At 37.6% G+C, this 22,500-nt stretch overlaps 1 protein-coding gene across 1 annotated transcript in view; it reads right to left on the bottom strand.

Moving 5' to 3' along the window:
• tmem163a (transmembrane protein 163a) overlaps positions 1-22,257 on the bottom strand; it is a 33,010-nt gene extending 10,753 nt beyond the window's left edge. Inside the window, exons 1-2 of the mRNA XM_077537609.1 lie at positions 21,678-22,257; positions 17,664-17,783 (exon numbers count right to left, since the gene is read on the bottom strand). Coding sequence (XP_077393735.1) covers positions 17,664-17,783; positions 21,678-21,912 — 355 coding nt within the window. The 5' untranslated portion in view covers positions 21,913-22,257. The remainder of the gene's footprint in view (positions 1-17,663; positions 17,784-21,677) is intronic.
• Between the last annotated feature and the right edge of the window lie 243 nt (positions 22,258-22,500).

Here is a 22,500-nt window from a genome sequence, read left to right as displayed (position 1 = left end):
TAAATACTGCAGTGGTAAATAAAGGTGTAAATGACATATTATATATGTTGTATGGTGTATTTTTCTCACTCGGTACACATGTAGCCGCTTGCCAGCCCACAGCTAAGTAACAAATGAGTTGTTATGAAGCTGGCAGGCGACAAGGTGCAGGTGTGCTGCAACACAATCGCAAACGGTTGGAGCCAGAGAAAAGAGGCAAATCAATGAAGACAGCACTTCGGTGGCCAATCTGGCTGAACAGCTTGTAATATTGCACATGAGAGAAAAAAAAAACAGCTACTGACTGGGGGGGAAAATATGCTTAATGGACTTAATGGTTTTTTTTTTTATATTGATCTGATAGGATCCTTTGTTGCTAGCTCCATTGACAATAATATTTTACTTTTGTGACACCTCAAACTATGAACCAACAAAAACAAGACTGATCGAGGGCTTTTGATGGCAAAAATAATTACAGATATACAACTGCGCGATGTCTCCAACCTGAGATAATCCACAATCCTTAAGGAGCGGCTGCTGCATTCTGGGTAAAATGTAATGACGTAAGTCCCCCACACACCAATGCTGTTTCATCTTACTAAAAATGAATGAGCCAAGAGTCACGACCAGCAACTATTTCCATCTATTTAATTTGGGCACTGTCACTTCGCATTTGTGTTCTCGTTTTTTTATTATTTTATTTATTTATTTATTTTTGCAGATAGAGAGATGAAAAACAGAACTTATGCTTGAATTTCGGTTAAATCCAATATAAGCTCGTAAATCCATGCAAGCAAACGAGTCAAAATGTTCTGTATAATACAGCTATTTGATAGTTTAGTATTAGATTTTAGTCCATTGGTGTGTACATGGATAGAAATTATGACTGTTTTCATATCTGCAAAAAGACATGATACAGTCAGCACATGATTAAATTGAATTAACCCGGACCATTAGAGGGGATTTATAAAAACAGAAATGGAACTAAACACCCAATAAGTGATGATTTTTACTGCGGCAAATCATATTTTACACAGATATCATGGGGTGAAGTGTTTTATAAGTTTTGTGATTACTTTTCAGACTGACAAATCTAGCAACAACAACAACAAAAAAGTATAATATATCAATGCAAAGTGGCAGCACAGTGAAGAAAGGATCAACACATCTGACAAACCATCCCACTGGTGGAATTCAGTTAGTTTAATTGTGTATATGCCAATGCTAATATGCTAACATAAGCAGCAGTTACTGGTATTAGCTTAGCAATTAGCTAAGGCTTCTTTTTTTTTTAAACAGTGTTTTTAATTAAATCATTTTTACAATTGTACCATGTCCTTGAGTGTATAAATAATGCATTATTATTATTATTATTATTATTATTATTATTATTATTATTATTATTATTATTATTATTATTATTATTATTGATGAGCTAATGCTAACATGCTAAATTAACTCGGCAATGCTAAGTGCAATGTAGCCTGAAAATATGATGCTAATGTTGTTACCTTAGCTAGGTTTAGCATGTGCTTTAGCCATGTGGTCATTTTGGTTGGTTATGATGAATGCTATAATGCTGTTTTTTTTGTTTTTTTTGCTATTTAATGTGTTTAGGAACTTATTGTAATGATTACTTTCATATCTAAATGGTAATACTTTTTTTTTTCAATCTGATTTAGACACCTGACTTAAAATGCTAAATTAACTCGGCAATGCTAAGTGCAATGTAGCCTGAAAATATGATACTAATGTCCTTAGCTTAGCTAGGTTTAGTTATGATAAATGCTAATGCTGTTTTGTTTTTTTTTGTTTTTTTTGCTTTTTAATGTGTATTTAGGAACTTATTGTAATAATTACTTTCATATCTAAATGGTAATACTTTCTTTTTCAACCTGATTTAGACACCTGACTTAAAACACAATTCAAATAAACTAATAAGAAGAGATTGTGCCATCTGAGTTCATCACCTACAGTACATTCCCTACTGATTTTTGTAGTTAAGGCAAAGACTGAGGCAAAACGTCGAATAATATTCAACAATGAGTACACTTATGTCATGTCCCTTTCCCGCAGTAGGACAGATCATATCACATTTCTGACTTTTACACGCTCGCACAAAATGAACATTCACAATCTGACAAATTAACTTTCTGTGGTGTATACCAAATCAAATGTGCCATGGCAGACATATTTTGTCAAATAGTTCTTGTGACTTTCTTAAATTATTCATAGAGCCTGAAAGTATACAATAATTTCATTGAAAATGGCTGCTGAAGAAAGGCTTTCCGAGCAACTTAGGATGAATGGGTGCTAACTGAATGGCTTCTCAGGAATGAAACTGAGAGCCATCCTTGTGCCAGAATTGCCAAAAAAATAAAAATAAAAAATCCTTCGTAAGATATTTGACAAATGTTTGGATGTTCCACAAAAACCCAGATTTTAATTTAATTTGTGCAAGATCAGGCGGTCTGGCTGTATCGGCTGTACATATTAGCGTTAACTAACAGCGTTAGCTTCTGTCATACTCGACTACTCTTTTAACATTGTCACTTTTATTGTCAACAGTCAGTAAAAGCGGCAAGGTGTCCATTAAGGGTTGAGTGACTTCTTGAATGATTTTTTTTTTGTAGCCAAGGTGACATCATTGACATTTGTTTCAGTCGTCAACGCGCTGCGCGCGCTTAACACAAGCTAGCTCACTTCCTTTCCTCGCCGTCATCAGCTGCACTGGCATCATTCATTCAATCATTCATCCAACTGGGAAGAAAAAGCACAAAATGTCTCCTTAATAGTTGCTAATGAAGACTCTCCTCCACCTGTTATCTGTTTCCTGAATGCTATTTATATTTTCCATTCGCCCCCAAGTATAAGTTTCATGAAAAATTCATGAATGATGAAGAAACGCAGCTTTTTCCCTTTTTCCAAAAGCCAGCATGTAATTTGTACCCCAACTGCCGTATTGAAGTACAAGAAAGCCCGGGCCTCTTGGTAAATGAATCCATCGCAATCATCAGTTTACCATCGATCACAACAAAACAAGCCAGGGATTGTTTTGGGACTCACGGCCAGCTCTCAAATGCTCTCGCGCGGGAAGGGGAAGCCAGCACGGCGGCGTGTTACAGGAAATTGTTATTGTATGCTGTTTGCTTTGAAGCTCCCTTCAGGAGGTCTCGCCGGATACGTTCGTGCCGTCAGGGTCATTTCAATGTGATGCGTCAATTAGTATGCAGGTAGAATGAAACTTTGGACGTCGCAATCAATCCGATTTTAAGGAAGGAGGGAAATTGCCAGTGACTCCGCATTAAAGGCAAAGGGGAGGATTACATTACAAGAATGAATGTGTTTAACTCCTGTGTTATGGTTACGTTTATGTGCATCCATTTTCAAATAATAATTCAACGTGACTAGTGTAAAATTTGTCTGCCATTTTGAAATGTAGTCTGTTTTAGTCCAATTCCAGTCATACTTGTTAGTTTTTATCACAGCTGGTCAACCTTACCTCATTTTTATTTAGTCCATTTTTCGTCGACTATAAAGCTAGCATTTTAGTCTTTATTTTATTTAGAGAAAACATCATTTTATTCGTTTGGTTTTAGTCAACAAAAACTGTCAACGTTTTAGTCTAGTTTTAGTCAGGACAACCATTTTACCCCTGTATATATATTTTTTTGTCAGCAGTTTATATTGAACCTTTTCGGATCTAAAGCTATTTCACATATTTTGTTTTCGTCTTTTTGATGAAAAAAAAAATTCACACAATTACAGTGGCTACTATGGCTCCATGCTATGAGCTAGTACGTTAGCCAGCATTAGTTAGCAGTCGCATTAACATTATTGTTGGAACGTTATAGCCGTTGGATTAATGTTAACTTATAACTATAATTTATTTTTATTTTTTTTAACCTTTCACCGTGAATCCACCTCCTGTCTGTCCCATGAGTTTGTGCTGTGTGTCACATAACAGTGTCACATAGACGTGACAGATTCGCAGAGACGGCCATTTTCATCTCATTTTTGTTCATGTTGTTCTAAAATGTCTATAGATTTGAGCCTAATTTTTATGAAGTGAAGGACACTTTCGTTAGTCGATGAAAATGCATACTGGTTTAGTCCCAGTTATTGTTTATTAATGGGGGTTTTACTCTAGTCTAGTCTAGTTTTAGTCCGGTGAAAAATGTGTGTTGACGAAATTATTGTTGTTAAATGAACACAAGATGTGACAAAATGCAAGAAAAAGTGAAGCACTTCAATTAGCACTTTAGTTTTCAGGGTGGTTCTGTTATGCTTTTAGTGTTAGTTTCAGAATTAGTTTTTATTTTTAAAACGTATATTACTCATGTGCAATATTTAATAAACACCATGGTAAAATTTAAAAATTAACACATTTCTTAGCTAGCGTTGCATTTCGGCTGAGTTCAATGAAAAAGCAGGCGAGCCGAGCCATTCGAGTCAAAAGTCAAGCAGGCAAATGTGTCACCTAGGAGTGATGTCATCTGAATTTGCTTTTTCTATTGGCTGCTGCTGGATGACATCACTTCTGTGTGACAGACTTTCAAACGTCTTTATTACGGTTAACACGGAAATAAATGTACTTAAAATCACATTTAAAATCATCCCCAAGGGCTCATGTATGAAATTAATTTTCAAAAACTATTGCCAAAGGACATTTTTGGTATAATTAGTCAGTTTTAGTTTTGTAAACATAAAATGTAGTTCCAGTTAGTTTCCGTTTTTTTAAAAAGTGTTTTTGTTTTTATTTTATTTTGTTAATGAAATTGTTTTTTTGAATTTCTGTGTTTTCATTAGTTTTTGTGAACAATTATTTCAGTGTCTTTTAATATTTAATAAGTCACAGTATAGATTGCATGCTATTGATACCACATTATTGTGTCAACACTGATGATTTATGGTTTTAAAACGCCAAATGAGTGTGCTTGAGCGGCTGCAAAACGTTCATTTGGTACCTCGCGAGCACGACAAATCTTCTTCGAACCGCTTCTCTTCTTTGGCGGCGAGGTGTAAAAAATACTCAAATGGTGTTTACAGCTAAATGATGGTGCGCAAGGCTGCCGAGAGAGAGCAAGGCCGTCCTATAATTATGCCGCAGATGGCCAGCTTTTGACAGCCAAGCAAAACGCGCTGATTAAATGCGGCTCTGGTGGAAATGCTGATCGCCGGCAAACTGACGAAGAGAAGAGAAGGAAGACTGCAAGGTTGTCTTAACAGCTGAAGGTAATTGACACTTTGAGGATGAATTCTATATCCGTCAAGGCTTCATTCTTTGGATTAAGAATTACGATCAGTAAACTACACAGAGAATAATTTTCATCCTCAAAAATGAAATACAGTGAATGTTGAAAGGTAATTACACTCTTGCCGATTTATATGCAGTTTTTATTCATGTTCCTAAATAATCAGTGCAATTTCCAGTGAATAATAAATTCATCCATCCACCCATTTTCTTGACCGCTTATTCCTCATAAGGGTCGCGGGGGGTGCTGGAGCCTACCTCAGCTGGCTTTGGGCAGTAGGCGGGGGACACCCTGGACTGGTTGCCAGCCAATCGCAGGGCATGAATAATAAATTAACTTCTGTAATAATGTGGATTTAATTGAACAAGACTAAAAGAACTGCTATTTTGAACAAACACAAAAACATAACAGCTCCTCTTCATTACCCCACCCGGAGTTGTTCTTACATGCGGGTTCTCAATAGGGTTGAGGTCAGGGGAGCGTGCTTCAAAAAAAAAAAAAAAAAGTCAGGCTGATTTCCAATTGTGCAGTTCTAGCTGCCGTCTGGTGGCCAGTTTTTTAGTGCAATTTAATTTTCATTAGGGATGTTTTGGCCCTTCTATGTTTAAAATCTACGCTAATGGTCAGATGAAGGGGAAGGTAATATGCCTGTGAACCGAGCAAGGTTATTTTAGTTAACTAAAACTTAAAAAAATAAATAAATACTAAAATTCCAAAAGCAATTTCGTTCATGAAATAAAATAAAAACGAAAATTATTTAAAAAAAAATAAAAATGAAAACTAACTGAAACTACATTTTTTGTTTACAAAACTAACTCAAACTATAATTATAGCAAAAATGTCCTTCGTTTTAGTCTTTTGTAATTAATGCATTAGCCTTTGGGGATGATTTTAAATGTGATTTTAAGTAGATTTATTTTTATATTAACCGGAATAAGGATGTTTGAAAGTGTGTCACACAGAAGCGACGTCATCTAGCAGCAGCCAATAGAAATGCACCTTCAGATGACGTCGCTCCCATGCTGTTTTTAAATATTACGCTCAAGTAATACACATTTAAAAAAAAAAAAAAACCTAAAACTAATACTGAAACTAACTAAAACTAATAAAAACTAACAGAACGAATCTGACAACTATTTGAAACTAACTAACTTTATAAAACAACTGAAAACAAAATAAAAACGAACCTAAAATGAAAAATTCCCAAACTATAACATCCCTACTATTTCATGCTCTTTCCATGTCAACTCAGCACTTATCAGTGATTCAAACATACATTCACTAAACTAAAGTATTCCTCACACAAATAATGACCCTCAATCTGATACGCATAAGAATTCAACCATGAAAAAAAGGTAAACCCTCACGCAAGAAATAAATCCTGCAAGCCATGGCTGTGAGAACGAGGGTGAAAAGATGAGTTAATCCGCTTTAATACTTTTATAAATGAGCCAATTTTTTTTTTCATTCTCCACTGATTGCATTATGATCACGACAAGGTTAACCTATTCTGATGCCTGCTGTGTGAGCGTAAGAGACCTGCAAGATAAAGATTCCAGCTCAGATGTGAAATGACAAAATTGTTCAATCGCATCTTGGTTAAGCTGTTGTGAAGACACCGGAAAGCGGAAACTGTTAAATTTTGTTTGTAGTATGTCTCCTATGTAAATGTACTTTAAGGTTTGAGAGAACCGTTGCAGAAAATAAGTCCAAGAACAGCTGCTTTACCCCCAAATCTGCATCTGCTATATTTTACTGCTTACCTAAACCCTCTGGAGACCCAATGGGGTCAACCAAAGTGTTTCAGATGTACAAAGAACATGTGTTTGTGTCTGCTTCAGCGTGGATGATGCCTTTCGTTTTACTTTGAAAATCCCGAGATTGAAGCTGTGCATTCGCCCACGGACAGCATATGACAGCCACAAAAACAAGGATTTCCAGTACAATGCGTTGCTCGCAACTTTGAAATGTCACGACAAAATGTCATGAGAATCAATGGCATCGCAACTTCTTCACTTCCACAATACAGGGTGTGCCAAATCTCACTATACGTACTTACTTTTTTCATTTTCGTATCATGTGTCAGATGTGAGGCCATTCTAGGCTTTTCAGTTTTCTTTCCCTTGGATAACACGAATGTAGCCCGATTTTGAGCCGACAAACGTGCCGCAGACAAATGTTGAGTTGCCTTTAAGCGCCGACCCTCGTGTAGTGTGATATCTGGCATATGGTACACTTCACCATCACGACACAGAAAATCTGGTGTGCCAGATGTGTTTAGTAATCTGACATAGCAACCATCGTGAATGACAAAAAAAGAAATGTATGCTGCATTCGAGGATGCTCGGAAGTCAGACTTTTCCGAGCTCAAACCAGGAAATGTGCACGGGAACTCGAAAATTCCACTTGTTAAGTCGAAAAAAAAAAAGGACCCGTTGTCATGGCTAGGTCACGCCAGGGTTAAATTTGGGTCGTGTAAGGGTCATATTTGGGTCATGACCGTGAGGTCAAGTGTCTGTTGTGAACTGATGTAATCGGCATCTAGTTTCAACTGGTTTAAGCTATGTGATGTCCAGAATCTTTCATCTCTTTTTCTGGTCAACAGCCAATCAATTCGCTGATTATTTAAGCCAAACCGAGAAGCGTGTGTTTGTCAGATTATTAACTCTGTTCCTCGGTGTACTTCCACAGCCCAAGTTATCTTACTCATTTTTCGTTTAGTGAAGTTGTGTGAATAAAACGTTAAAATCTTTTTTGTGTCTGCGTTTTTGGGATCCAACCTCAGAACATAACACCCCTGACTTCACCAACGGAATAGAATAGATAGCTTTCTTCATTCATAAACATTCGATATAACTTCACGTAAAGCGACGTACGTGAAAGTATGCCGCTATCTCCCGGCATGAAAATTATACGGTGAACTATTGAACTGCATGAAATGCTTATGGGATAAAACAAAAACAATAAATGAAGCAAATTTGCGAGAAGTTTGCTGGAAGTCAACATGAATTTTGAGGACCAAAATACAAATTTATCACTATCCGCCATTTTGCTTGTTTACTTTCGCCTCGAACGCTTTCAGAACGGAACTGGGAAAAACCAACTCGGATATATCCGACCATCCTCAAATGCAGCAGTAGCGTCAGCTTGGATACTGAACTCCTCGAGCAGGCATTCGCGCACAGCCAGGAAATGTCCATCATAAACTGCATTTTTTTAGAGAGTAATAAAACTTTACACGTACTGACTATAGGCTGTTGATCATATCTTCTTCTTGAAGCCTTTGAACAACTTGGTTAGTATCACTCTCTGAAGAATCCACTAAATCGGGTTCTTGCAGATGCTGAGTTCCAGTGCAGCCCTCTGGAAGGACTTTCCCTGGCTGTATTTAAATGATATTCGACTCCATTACCAAAATCCCTAATCTATACTGGAAAGAGTTGACAGTGGTTGACAAGTCCTCGCAGAAAGGAAAATCTTGAATGCATCCACAGTGGTCTGGTGGATGATTTTACAGTGATTATACTTGGGGTCGGTTTCAACGGCAATCCTGGTTTTTGAAGGCTCCTCCATGCATTGGCAAAAGTATTTGCTCGTATATTATTACTTACCATCTAGTGTCATTCAGCAGCCACTTTTTGTGCCCTCATGTGTTCCCCAGCTGTGAATTGCCTGCCTATTATTTTCACTCTATCTTCTTCCCTGGTTTTGCTCACTTTTTGGATCTTTGTAGGTCACTTGTGTGCTGTGCCAGCTCTTTTACTGTCATTACCTTTCGCTCTCTTGGCTCCATGGCTGCACTTCTTGTTCTTTTTCTCAATTATTATTTAAAGGTTACACTGTGTTGAGGTCATTCTTGGAATTCTTTTTTTTTTGGAACACAATGGTACTAGTAAAAGCGGACTGACGAGTTGGGAGACTGGCATTATGTCTGGCTGCATGATTTTAACAGTTAGCACACTGTTGCGAGGACAGTCCCCCTTCCACATACCATTTGTTGCTCATTCAGTAATTGCTAGTAAATGGCATCGATCCAAATCACACAGTTTCGAACGAGATTAAGTCAAAAGGCAGCACTATCGTCTCCACTTCTTTAGCACAATGCCCACATAGTAAACGGCACGACTCGGAAACACTCAAGGTTCACATAGCACGCATCTAGTCTGAGATATCCGTATTCTATATCGTCTGACTGCTACGGTGACTGTCTGGGAGGCACAAGTATCTAAACTAAAGCATGACGGGCAATATAAGAAGGTATGCGGGGGTCTCAAGGCACCATTGTAAACCCGTGGTTTGTGTATAGCGTGAAATTTAACAGTGCTAAACTGAACATTGGTGGTTTGTCATCGGAATAACGTGGAACAAAAGGTGTATGTGTGTACCACTGTCACTTTTGAGGTGACCAGGCCGCCATATTTCTCCTCCCAAGAAACGTTTCTCGGCATACGATCCTATACATTTACAGTATCGAAAATGGAGAACATTTGGGACAGCACTGAGTAGAAACATCATGATTTATGGTGTTTTAAATGTATTAACTCATTTGCTCCCAAAAACATATAAATACGTTCTATTTTAAAGGTTTTAAGTGTCCCAAAGACGTATTTATATGTTTTTTATGCTAGAGCATACAGAAGGTTTTGATTCAGCCTTTCAACTTCAAAGAACGGTTGAAGAAATGGTAGTTATTACACACACGGCCAGCAGGTGGAGCAGAGTATAAGAGATCAACCAGGGCCATGTTGAAAAGCTCAATTACTCACAATCCTAAATAGATTTGTGAATAATGATGAAACTTTGCTATATTCTAATGATAATTGCTGCAGAACGGAAACAAATAGAAACATACTTTTTTTTCCTGATGAAAGAAGAGACTTGAATCTTTCTTTTGGTAGGTTCCATGTTTTTATAGCAATAGAACACAATATTCTGTGGACCTTTTAAAATCAGTCAAAATCCAGTAAAACAGCCGGGAGTGAAGGGGATTGCTTCTGCGAAAATGGCTGGGAGTGAAGGAGTTAAACATAAACAAGAGGACTTCAGACATTTTACAACTTGCCTTAAATACACGTATAAATTATATGCTTAATGATGTTTAGTACAGGAGGAAACTGGTATTTTTTTTTTAATTGAGAATTTTAACTGTAATTCAACAAAAGATGCCTCTGCCAAATTTAATATTCCAAAGAACTGAGTGATAAAAGAAAAAGTGAGTCTTCAAAGCAGCACTTACCACTTGTTTATTTTTTACATGTTAAAAAATAGTGACCACCCCGGCACCCTCTGGCAACAAGATGGCCGCCCTGTGACTTCAACGAATTGCACTGGGCTATCGGCTATCCAGCCATATATACAGGTCAGTGGTTTGTACCTACTTTATCATAGCGATGATTCTTTATTGATAAGCTCGATGAGATCTGGGTTGTTAACACAATAGCTGTATGACTTCCCTCATCATCAAACAAGCTTCTTTGGCTTCCAAGTTTCTATCCACGCGCCAAATAACACTCTATCTATATATAGACTTCTTCCACATCGTCACTGCTAAAATTACACCCGACAGTGAGGAAAAGAAAATGAATAAATGATTGTGTTTTCATCTGCGAGACAGACGGCAGGTGTTGGCGAAGGCGGCATTCGGTGTCTGAGTAAAGCGGAGTCAGAGAGGAAGAAACGAAGACGGCGAGGGAAAAGGCGTGGAAGGGAAAAGAATAAGAAGAAAGAGGAGTGGGTGTGACTGCGGGGACCCCACGGGAGTTGGTTGCGGGGAGGCAGAGCTGCGGCAAGACGAGCAAATATTTCTTCCGCTTTTAAGCCTGCATGTGATGAATTGCCTGCTGACACCGGTGTTGTTATTGTCTCAGTCGCTGGACGAAGCAAAAGACGCCGGAGTCAGCGAATGTCCACGTAACGATCACAAGAACACACGATGATGCTCTCAAAGCTTTTTGTTGCAACGACACGGTATCGTCTTTTTCTGCACGTGGCGACTGAAATACAAACTTTCATTCTTCTTATCAAAAGGAATTCTCGGCTAATTTCTATATTCGTCCAGAGACCGATAAAATGATTTCAGCTCAGTTCAGTGCATCCATTTTCAATGCCCCTAATGCTGTTGAGGATCACTGGGAGCTAAAGACAATTTCAGCTGACAAAAAGCAGCCCAAATCCTGGACTGGACGTGAGCCAATCACAGGGTGCATACAAATATCTATTCACGTTAGAACATTTGAACTGTCACTGTGTGGGAACGGACCCCAGTTGCTTGAATCCAAATCAGACAAATGGACCACCACACCACTGTTGACCAGTTCCGTTCATGGACTGTCATTTATTACACGAAATACAAACGTAAACGCACCTCTCCTTTGCCGACATAGTCCATCCACCTCACAGATGTGGCATTTACGAAGCTGATTAGAAAGCGTGATTATTGCACAGTTGTGTTTTAGGCCGCCCGCAATAAGAGGCCACTCTAAAATGTGCAGTTTGACTGTATTGAGGGCGTCAGACAGAAAAGCCGTCAGTATCTGTTGTGGTTACCATTTGCCTCGTGCAGTACAAACGCACAATTTTCCTCACTTCCAATCCAAATCAGAATGGATCAAGGTTATTTTAGTTAACTAAAACTAACGAAAAAACTAAAACTAACTGAAACTATATTTTATGTTTGCAAAACTAACTATAATTATAACAAAAATGTCCTTCATTGTAGTCTTTGGTCATTAATTTAATGCATGAGCCTTTGGGGATGATTTTCAAATGTGATTTTAAGTAGATTTATTTTGCTATTAACCAGAATAAGGAGGTTTGAAAGTGCGTCACACGGAAGCGACGTCATTCAGCAGCAGCCAATAGAAAAGCACCTTCAGATGATGTCACTCCCATGGTATTTTTATTTTTTTTAAATATTGAGCACAAGTAATACACAATTTAAAAAATAAATAAATAAATAAACTAAAACTAATACTGAAACTAACTAAAACTAAAATAAAATGAAGCATTTATGAAATAGCTAATAACTAAAAGATTCACACATTTACGGATTTTTAACAAATGACTGTTGACTTTGTACTACCATGAGGTGGTATGATTTTAAATGAACTTATTTACTTCTTTTTTTTCTCTTTTTTTGGAGAGCTCAGAATCGTTCATTCGGCAGTCTTGCCGATTCAACATATCATCATCATCATTGCTCTCTCTTTTTTTTTTTTTTTTATGTGCATTTGTGTGTATTAGTGTTAATTTTAATTTTTAAATTTAATCTCAGTTTTAATTATTTCAGTGACGCTTGTTGATTTTTATCAGTTAGTAAACCTCATCTCATTTTTATTTAGTCAATTATTAGTTAACTATAAATCTACAATTTTAGTCTTTATTTTCATCCAAGAAAACATAATTTTATTCGTCTAGTTTTAGTCAATAAAAACTGTCAACATTTTAGTCTAGTTTTAGTCAGGACAGCCATTTTACACCCGTATGTTTTTTTTGTCATTGAACCTTTTTGGATCTAAAACTATTTCACATAAAAAGACATTTTTGTCCAGTCTTCATTTGTCGGCAAAAATTCATACTGATTTAGTCTAGTTTTAGTCTGGTGAAAAAAATGTGTTGACGAAATTATTTTAGTTTAGTTTTTGTTCAGGAAATTAACACTGCTTCAGAAGGTCAGGAGACCAGAGGAAAGATCAAAGGAAGGAAAGATGAATCTAAGTGAAATCCAGCACCAACCAGACACCTGCCACCCACATGGTTACAAAACCAGAATCTTTCACCAACCCCAGAAACCTTGAAATTCCAACAGACTAGGGAGATCTCAAGAGACCAGAGGAAAAACTAAAGAGAGGAAGGAAGGAAGGAAGGAAGGAAGGAAGGAAGGAAGGAAGGAAGGAAGGAAGGAAGGAAGGAAGGAAGGATAGATGAAGCAGAGTGAGATCCACAGACACCAAATGAACTTATTTACATCCCCAGGCTCAAAAATTTTTAGCGGTCCTCAAGGTGGTCGTGTTGCATCAAAAAATTCCTCATCATCTTTCGCACTCGCCTATATTACCGAACGGCTGAGCCAGCTCTCCTCTCCCCTATATAATTAAATCAAGAAAAGCTTGCGCCGAGCAAGAAAACGAACTAGGTAGGTCACGTTGGGAAAGAAGGCACAGAAGTGATGAGACATCACAGACACAAGATGGCGAAAGCAATGAGCAGAAACTAGGGCAGGAGTGTTGTTTAAAGTGGCGGCCATCACAACTACAGAATCCCAGGTGCCGTCTGCCAAGATTCATCCCGCTGGCAACGCCGCACTTCACAGCGCTTCATCTCCGTTTTCGTCTGCGTCTCGCAGTCACTGATTGATTTCTTCACCGTGAACCCGTGACCCCGTCCTCCGACTGCGGGCAGTCCTGCGGAGAGCGGGTGGCCCGCAGTTCATGCGTCCTTCATGTTGAGTCCTTGAGTCTCAAGCTTAATGTGGTTGATGAAATTTACTGCAAAAAAAAATCATCTTCATTCCTCTTCTATGTGGGTTTTTTTTTGACGAGTTTTTACAATTCGCTTTTCTGGAATGGAAGTTATCACTCTGAAAACAATTGGGTCAAAAAAATAACAATTTGGGTCAAGAATGGACCAATCCACTACTTGGGTCAATTGCCTCGTATCTGGAGATTCAATCTGTATCACGATTCATAGGTCATGAATGATTCGATTTGATACCGATTAATCACAATATGAATCTTTGAGTCAATTATTGCGATTTTTTTTTTAAACTCAAATTTATAAAATACTAATCAGTAAACTTGAACATGTACATGACAATTTGTATGATAATGTATTGAACTGAAACTGTTTAATGTTTGAACAGCATTAAAGTAAAATATTAAGGCAAATTTTTCCATTAATATAACATTCTTCCATGCTTAGCGTGTGAACCCTAACCCTAAGTAAGACTTTGTTGAATATTTCCATCAAAAATTGATGTTTAAACATCGACTCGGCCGCATATTGAATCGATACAAGAATTGCGTGCTGTAATATCGCCAAATCGATTTTTCTTAACACCCCTAATTTGACCCAAATTGGGTAGTTAAGCGCAAAGCAACCCAAGAAATTGGGTCATTTTGTTTAAAACAACCCAAAGAATTGTGTTTTTTTTGTGCAACAAAAAAAAAAAAAACTCCAAAAAATTGGGCCATTTTTTAAAACAACCCATAAAGTTGTTTTGTGCAGAGAGAAAAAAAAAAGTCATTTTGACTAAAACAACCCCAAAAATTGTGTTGTTTTGTGCAAAAAAAGGGGGGTCATTTTGATTAAAATAACCCAAAAAATTTTGTTGTTTTGTGCAAAAAAAAAGGATCATTTTGATTAAAACAACCCCAAAAATTGTGTTGTTTTGTGCACAAAAAAATTGGGGGTCATTTAGATTAAAACAACCCAAAAAATTGTGTTGTTTTGTGCACAAAAAAAATGGGGGTCATTTTGATTAAAACAACCCCCCAAAAATGTGCTGTTTTGTGCAAAACAAAAAAGGGTCCTTTTGATTAAAACAAGTCCAAAAATTGTGTTGTTTAGTGCAAAACAACCTCCAAAAATTGGGTCATTTTGTTTCATAATAAGCCCCAAAAAAAGGGAAAATTGGATCAAAATGACCCAAGTAGTAGATCAGTCCATTTTTGACACAATTTCTGTGGTTATTTATTTATTTATTTATTTAAGTATTTTAAAAATAGCTGAGTCAAATATAACCAATTTGGGTCAAAAATGACCCACAGCAACATTCTGTGTTGTTTAAACCAAAACTATTTGGCTCAAAAAGTGACCTTCTTGGTCGTTTGGGTTAAAAACGACCCAGAAAGTTGGGTCCAACTGACCTGAGTATAGCGGGTCAGTCCTTCTTAACCCATATTGGGTTATTGTTGTTTTAACCTGCATAAGAAAGAAAATTGGGTTAAATTAGTGGAATTTGGTTATTTTTGACACAACTGTTTTTAGACTGAAGTCTTAAGCTTCATTCATGCCACCAACTCATCTACACCCATCAACGAGTTCAGAGCATCCAGTCATCTCGAAGATTCTAGTCTGAATTCCCGACAACTTTACATTTTCAGCCTGTCACGCCAAAACTGTTAAATGCTTGATTTGTTATCCTCATGTCTTGGATCCGTAACAGATAAACAAAACTTTTACGATTCGAACAATCCTTACATGTGTACCAGGCGTTACACGACTGTGATGAATTCAATGTGTTGAGATATGGTCGATAATAGTGCGGAGCACATCAGACAAGGAACGCTCAAAGACAGCAAATATTCCCAGAGACGTCACAGACGATAATTCGCGGCGATAATTCAAATTTGAAACGGCGTCACGAATGATGACATTTTCTTCTCATCTGCTAACATCCTCTTTTGGAGATGCAAACAATCAGCTTATGTTCTAAATGAGGCGTGACTCTCGGCGTTGACGTCATTCTGAACATCACACGGCACTTGACGGACGCTGAGTCAAGATGACAAAGCAACATCGTGGCCACAGCGTCGCATAGTACGCGAGGGGCACCCTCCGTGTCATATGATGATGACAACCACAAAAAAAACAAAAACATCAACTTTTGACAGCGTCGCAGGGACCACATGACCCTTAGTTCCCCAAAAATGGGCTTGAAGATGCAGTAGTATAAAAAAAAAAAAAAAAAAAAGACTAGACCAAAAATATCTCATCTGAAAATCATTTGATAAGCAAACTGCTATGAATAAAACGATATTTAAACATTACAAGCACATTTCTAGACGGAAAACAATGTTTCCTCTGTTGTTTTGTAAGTCCAAAAAGTCAGAAATCAAATTTGTCTCATTTCATTGCTGGCGTTAAGATCTCCTTCAGATTTACAGCTAAATAAACAAGTATTATTCTTAAAAGCATGCAATGTGTGGATAATTGATCAGACTGAAGGAATCCATTGAAAATGCGTCCTGTTAACCCCGCAATTGATCATCTCGGTGGCTTTTCATCGACAGGCTTCAACTGAAAGCAATAATAAGGTTATGAATTTAAAAAAAAAAAAAAAAAATGCTATGGCACATTTTAGCTACATCTAAAAACAGTGCAGGGTTATTATAGTTTTGGAATTTTTCATTTTAGTTCATTTTGATTTCATTTTTATTTTTTATTTTTTGGATGATATCCATCCATTTTCTTAACCGCTTCATCCTCACAAGGGTCGCGGGGGATGCTGGAGCCTATCTCAGCTTGCTTCGGGCAGTAGGCGGGGTACACTTTGAACTGGTTGCCAGCCAATCGCAGGGCACACAGAGACGAACAACCATCCACACTCACAATCACACCTAGGGACAATTCGGAGCGCCCAATTAACCTGCCATGCATGTCTTTGGAATGTGGGAGGAGACCGGAGTACCCGGAGAAGACCCACGCGGGCACGGGGAGAACATGCAAACTCCACCCAGGAAGGCTGGAGCCCGGACTCGATCTTGCGTCCTCAGTACTGAGGGGCGGACGTGCTAACCACTTTTTTCCACCGGGCCGACCTACATTTATCTATTTGATTTTTTTATTTTATTTTACATTGTACTTTATTTTGTGAATATTTTTATTTTATTTATGTTCCATCCATCCATTTTTTTTACTCCTCACAAGGGTCGCGGAGGGTGCTGGAGCCTATCCCAGCTGGCTTCGGGCAGTAGGCAGGGTACAGCCTGAACTGGTCGCCAGCCAATCGCAGTATAGTTATGTTTTATTAAATATTTATTTATTTATTAGAGTTTATATTTATATTTATTTTTTTATTTAATATATATTTTAAGTATGTGTTTTTTTTATTTTTATTGTACTTTATTTTGTGAATATTTTTATTTTATTTGTTTTATTAAATATTTATTTATTATATTTTATATGTATTTATTTATTCAATATATATTTTATGTATGTGATTTTTTGTTTTTATTGTACATTATTTTGTTCAGATTTTAATTTTAATTATGTTTTAGTCAATATTTATTTATTATATTTTATATTTATTTATTTATTTATTTAATATATATTTTAAGTACGTGATTATTTTTTGTTTTAATATACTTTATTTTGTGAATATTTTTATTTATTTATGTTTTATTAAATATTTATTTATTCATTATATTGTATTTATTTATGTATTTAATATATATTGTATGTATGTGTGTTTTCAAATGTATTCATCTAACTTGTATTGTCTCGGTTACGTTTGTTTAACAACGGCGTTCCAAAAGTATCCCGAGCAAGCATGTCTGTTATTTCCACAGATGTTCTCATGTCACTACAAGGAAGCGAGAAAAAAAACTTGCCTCGGTCAGCGTTATTCGCGCCACTCCACGCTCATATTACGCCACGTAATGAGCAGCATTTCACGCTCGTCATGGCTAACAATTGTAAAAGACTTACTGAACGCCGTCACGGCCAGAATGATGGTGACCACGATGGAGATCCACGAAACCCAGAGTGCCTTCTTCCGGTAGTTCTGAGCTTCGTGAGGCTTCAGGCGCATGCTGCTCTCAAGCAGACCTGAAATGTAAACACACACAAAAAACGCTGAGTCATTTCAAAGGACAGTTTCAAGTCAAGTCATTTTTATTTATATAGCGCTTTCAAACAGAATGTAGCTTGATAAATGAGACGTGCGGAAGGTATTGCAATCTGGAAGAAGATACAATTTTGGCTTTTTTCTTAGATTGTCTTCACTGTGACTGTTTTTTTTCTGCTGACTCGCCAAAGTGAACTCATCTGTACACTCAGTCGTAGGAAATAACTGGACGTGATTGAGTTCAAGTATTGCTTCATCACCCATTTTTAGCCGACAACAATTACAACGAACTTGTTTGAAATGATAAATGAGGAATTTTATCCTTACGTGAAACATACAAAGTAGAGATAGATGGATACATTTTTATTTTATTTTTTTACCAATGCCAGTACCAATTATTAGTAGTCAAGGACACCGATATTAATTTTCTAAAAGGAAACATATGGGCATCAAAATTTGAAAAAAAAATAAATAAATACAAACTCCAGCTTTTTTTTTCCAGCACATGTTTATTGAATAATTTTTAGTGTTTGTCACATTTTAGTTAATAGCAGGGCTGGACTGGCCCCAAAAAATGGGCCCTGGCATTTTGCCTTATGTCTACCGGCCCAGTCTGGCTCGACCCGACTCCTAACCATACCGCCTGTCTATTAACACATCGTTCTGCCACTGATATTTTGACTGATGTTGGTTCAGTTTGCTGTCCATATTCAAAATGGATTAATGGACTAGTCCCTCGAAATTGTGGGCCAGACTCTTGGGGTACAATGCAGGAAAATAATAACTAGAAAGCACTGAGTTGGCCCCAAAAGATGCTAGCTCACCGGGCATTTGCCCTCCATGCCAGATGGCCAGTCCAGCCCTGGTCAATAGACATTTTTTTTTTTTTAATCTAACAAAAAGTTCAGGGAACTCCCATGGGGCAGTAGGATGTTTTCAAAAGTGAAATAGCTATTGTTGTTTTTACAGTAAATAAAGTTTTCCAACATTTAAAAATATATGAAGTACTGTATTCAAATTTTACTTACCTTAATTTTAATTTCAAACAAAAACAGAAGGTGCAGGGGCAGCTGCATCTCTGACAATTTAAATAATTACTTCCCTGACGTTAACACATTTTTAAATGGATCTATTATCGAATGATTCTTCAAAATGGCCGACGCCGATAGTCGTCAAAATGCTGAATATCGCCGCTGATAATCGGCCCAGCCGATAATCGGTCTAGCCCTAAATACAAAGTGATCTTAACATCTCTGACAATAATAAAAGCTCGTATTGTTTACTCCTGTTTTACTCATTCCATACGGCCTACTAAAAGTTCAACATCATTAAACATGTGTAGGATATCCCTTGCAATCATATTTAGTCAACAAATAACATGACATAAACATGACACGTGGCTGTACAAAACTAAGTTACAGTCTTAGGATTGGCGGAGAATCATAACATGGGCCCACTTATCCACTATGGAATGTTTAGTTTCACTTGTGCATATAATGAATGGGATTATAAATGGCCAAAAAAAATCATCCGTAATCTCTTTCACACACACAGATGCTTCTAAAGGCACGCACACACACAGTAAAGAATTGATTGGTTCTGCGCGTGACTGGTACCAAGGTGGCTTCAAGGCACAAATGTCTGTGCAGCCTCAGGCTTCGTATTATGCAGCTGATTTTATCTTCTTTTTTTTTTTTTTTTAATTATCATTATTCTTGCATTCACTTGATTTGAAGTTACAAAATTTCTTACATTTAGAATTCTTTGATTTTGATTCGATTTTCGTTTTGTCACGTTTTCCTTGTGTCCCTCTTGTGTCTCGTTACGTCATTGTGCCCACCTGTGCTCGTCAACCTGCTCACTTGTGTTCACCAATCAGCTCTCTCCGGCACTTAATTGTGGCTTGTACAGGTGTTTTCTCGTCGGCTCGTCAGTTGCATATATGAAAGTTTTTGTCGTTTTTTTTATTTGTCTCTGTCCAAGTTCTTCCTAGTTGTGGGAATTATGCTATTGTGATTTTTATTTTCTACACTTTTTGTTTTTGGCGCGTAACAACTCCCACATAATACTTCCAATTTACACTGCTCAAATTTCAACTAGCTTAAAAAATTCACCCCTCCCGGGCTATGTATCGTCTGATTCCACATTACTGACAGTATTTGCACAATTTAATGTTTAATATCAACTTTTCCCCATTCATTTTCAATGGGACAGACATTGAACTCTAAGTATCACTTTCCACGCCCACTTCCATACGTATAACTTATCATCATATATTATATTCAACAATGTATTTGTATGACTGGTACTTTAAAATGTTCAAACATCTGCCTCCTGAGAAATTCTACAAAAAATGTATTTATAGTTCAGCTTTTTATTTTTTATTTTTCTATTCTGCCCATTCTACATGCATGGACGCATTGCATTTGAGTTCAGCATCAGGCGGGGTACAAGACTGGACTGGATGCCAGCCAACATATCACATTCACCCTTTATGGCAGGGGTGTCAAACTCATGTTAGCTCAGGGGCCGCATGGAGGAAAATATTTTACCAAATGGGCCGCGTCGGTAAAATAACGGTATATAACTTTAAAATGATTGCCGTCAATTATACGCAGATTTCTTCTAATTGTGTGCCAGCCCTTAATTACGGAGCTCAATTAAAATCATATTGTTCCAAAAAAATAATACAAATGAAAATGGAACACGGCAACACTGAGTCCTGGATGTGTTAAATCTACCTGTTTTGCATATATACTGTTCCCAGAATGCATTGCGTGGCACAGTTAACTCATTTGCTCCCAAAGACGTATTTATACGTTTTTTGTATTTTTTATGCTAGAGCATACAAAAGGCTTTCATGCTGCCTCTGAACTGAAGAGAACGCTTGAATCAAAAGTAGTTATTACAAAAACGGCCAGCAAGTGGCAGCAGAGTATAAGAGATCAACCGGGGCCATGTTGCAAAAAACTCTTTTCCCCACTTTTTTAAACAGTTTTTTGAATAATGATAGAACTTAGCTATATTCCAATGCTAATTGCTGCAAAACGGAAACATAATTATTTTTTTTTTTCCTAATGAAAGAAGAGATGCTACACCTTCTTTTGGTAGTTTCCATGTTTTTTACAACAAATAGAACACGATATTCTGTGGGCCTTTGCAAAATCAGTCAAAATCCAGTAAAACAGCTGGGAGTGAATGAGTTAATAACGTTATAAGGACGCTAATCCTTGTCATATCATATATTTGTGTTACCAGTCATTCGTATTTAACACGTTTGTTGGTCTATGATTAAAATAAATACTACTAATAATAATAATAATAATAATAATAACTAAACAAATCGTAACTTTAAGTTGTGTGTAAAATAATGACATCCAGGACGATTTCCCCGTACAAGGACTGCTTGTGAAGTTACAAATTTTATATATTTTATATATTTTGATTGTGGCCGACTGATTAATTAGTCCAGCATTACAACTTTTTTTTTTTTACTTTACAAAATCATCTCGCGGGCCGGATTAAACTCCTTTGCGGGCCTGATCCGGCCCGTGGGCCTTATGTTTGACACCGCTGCTTTATGGACAACTTGTTTTTAGATTGGATTTATAAAATCCATACAAGCACCAGTGGAACATATTCAATCAACACAGATTCAAACCGTGAACCTAGAACTGCAAGACAGACATGCTATCCACTAAAATATTTCTTTGTTTTTGTCTTTTCCCCACCAAGGTAGAAGATCCTTTAAAAAAAAAAATCCTTCTGGCTTATTAATTATTCAAATAAGAGCTGCAGGCTAAAAATACCTCACCTAATTTCCCCAGTTGGGGCGCGTCTCATAACAAAAATAATATGAAACGGATAGTTGGTACCTTCACCCTCCACAGTGTCGGTGATTTTCATCTCTTGGCCGGAGGGGAGCGTCTCATGCTGGATGGGGCTCTTGACGTGCTGCTGCTGCTGTTGCTGGTTGATGTGGTTGTTGTGCTGGTTGTTGACGAAGCCATCCGGGGCGCACTGGCCGTTCCGCACCGTGCCATGAGACGGATCCACTATGGTCAAGTCCGGGACCGGGTAGGAGGACTCTGTGCTGGCCGGGTCAGTCATATTGGTCCCGCTGGCTTGCAGCTCTGAGTTTCGAATGTAGTTTGCGAGTGTAGCGGCAGCAAGTGAGACGACGAGGAAGAGGAGGATGGATGACGGAGAGCGCAGCAGACATCCACGCGCGACGGTTCTTAAAACCGCTCCAGTGCCGGCTCGATCGTCGTGGGGCTGTCTGAGATGGAGATGTGATGGGAGATTACAAAAAACAACAACAACAAATGATTGATCGTCCGATGACGAGCAGGAGAGAGCAACTTGTGACCTGCAGACTAAACAGGAGCGTAAATATAAGCAGTGTGATCTAAGCCGTTTGGGGTGAGATGCAGTGATGCGATACACCGCACTGTGCAGTCGGGAGGGCGGTACCCTCATATTTTATCTCCTCCCCCTTTTCTTACCCTTCACTCAAGTTTGTATGAAACCCCACGCGCCGACTAAAAGCTGCTATTTGCAGTAATAGCCTGCAACAAACAAAAATGATTTAGATTTAATTCGTTTGGTAAAGTTGATTGGTGAAAGTTGAAAAATATGCTTGATGGAAACCAGTTCAATAATTTGATATCAAAAGCAACAAAGCTTCTGTGCGCTTCC

The sequence above is a fragment of the Festucalex cinctus genome, chromosome 11, assembly GCF_051991245.1.
Source record: "Festucalex cinctus isolate MCC-2025b chromosome 11, RoL_Fcin_1.0, whole genome shotgun sequence".
Taxonomy (NCBI): domain Eukaryota; kingdom Metazoa; phylum Chordata; class Actinopteri; order Syngnathiformes; family Syngnathidae; genus Festucalex; species Festucalex cinctus.
This window is presented reverse-complemented; position numbering and strand designations above follow the sequence as displayed.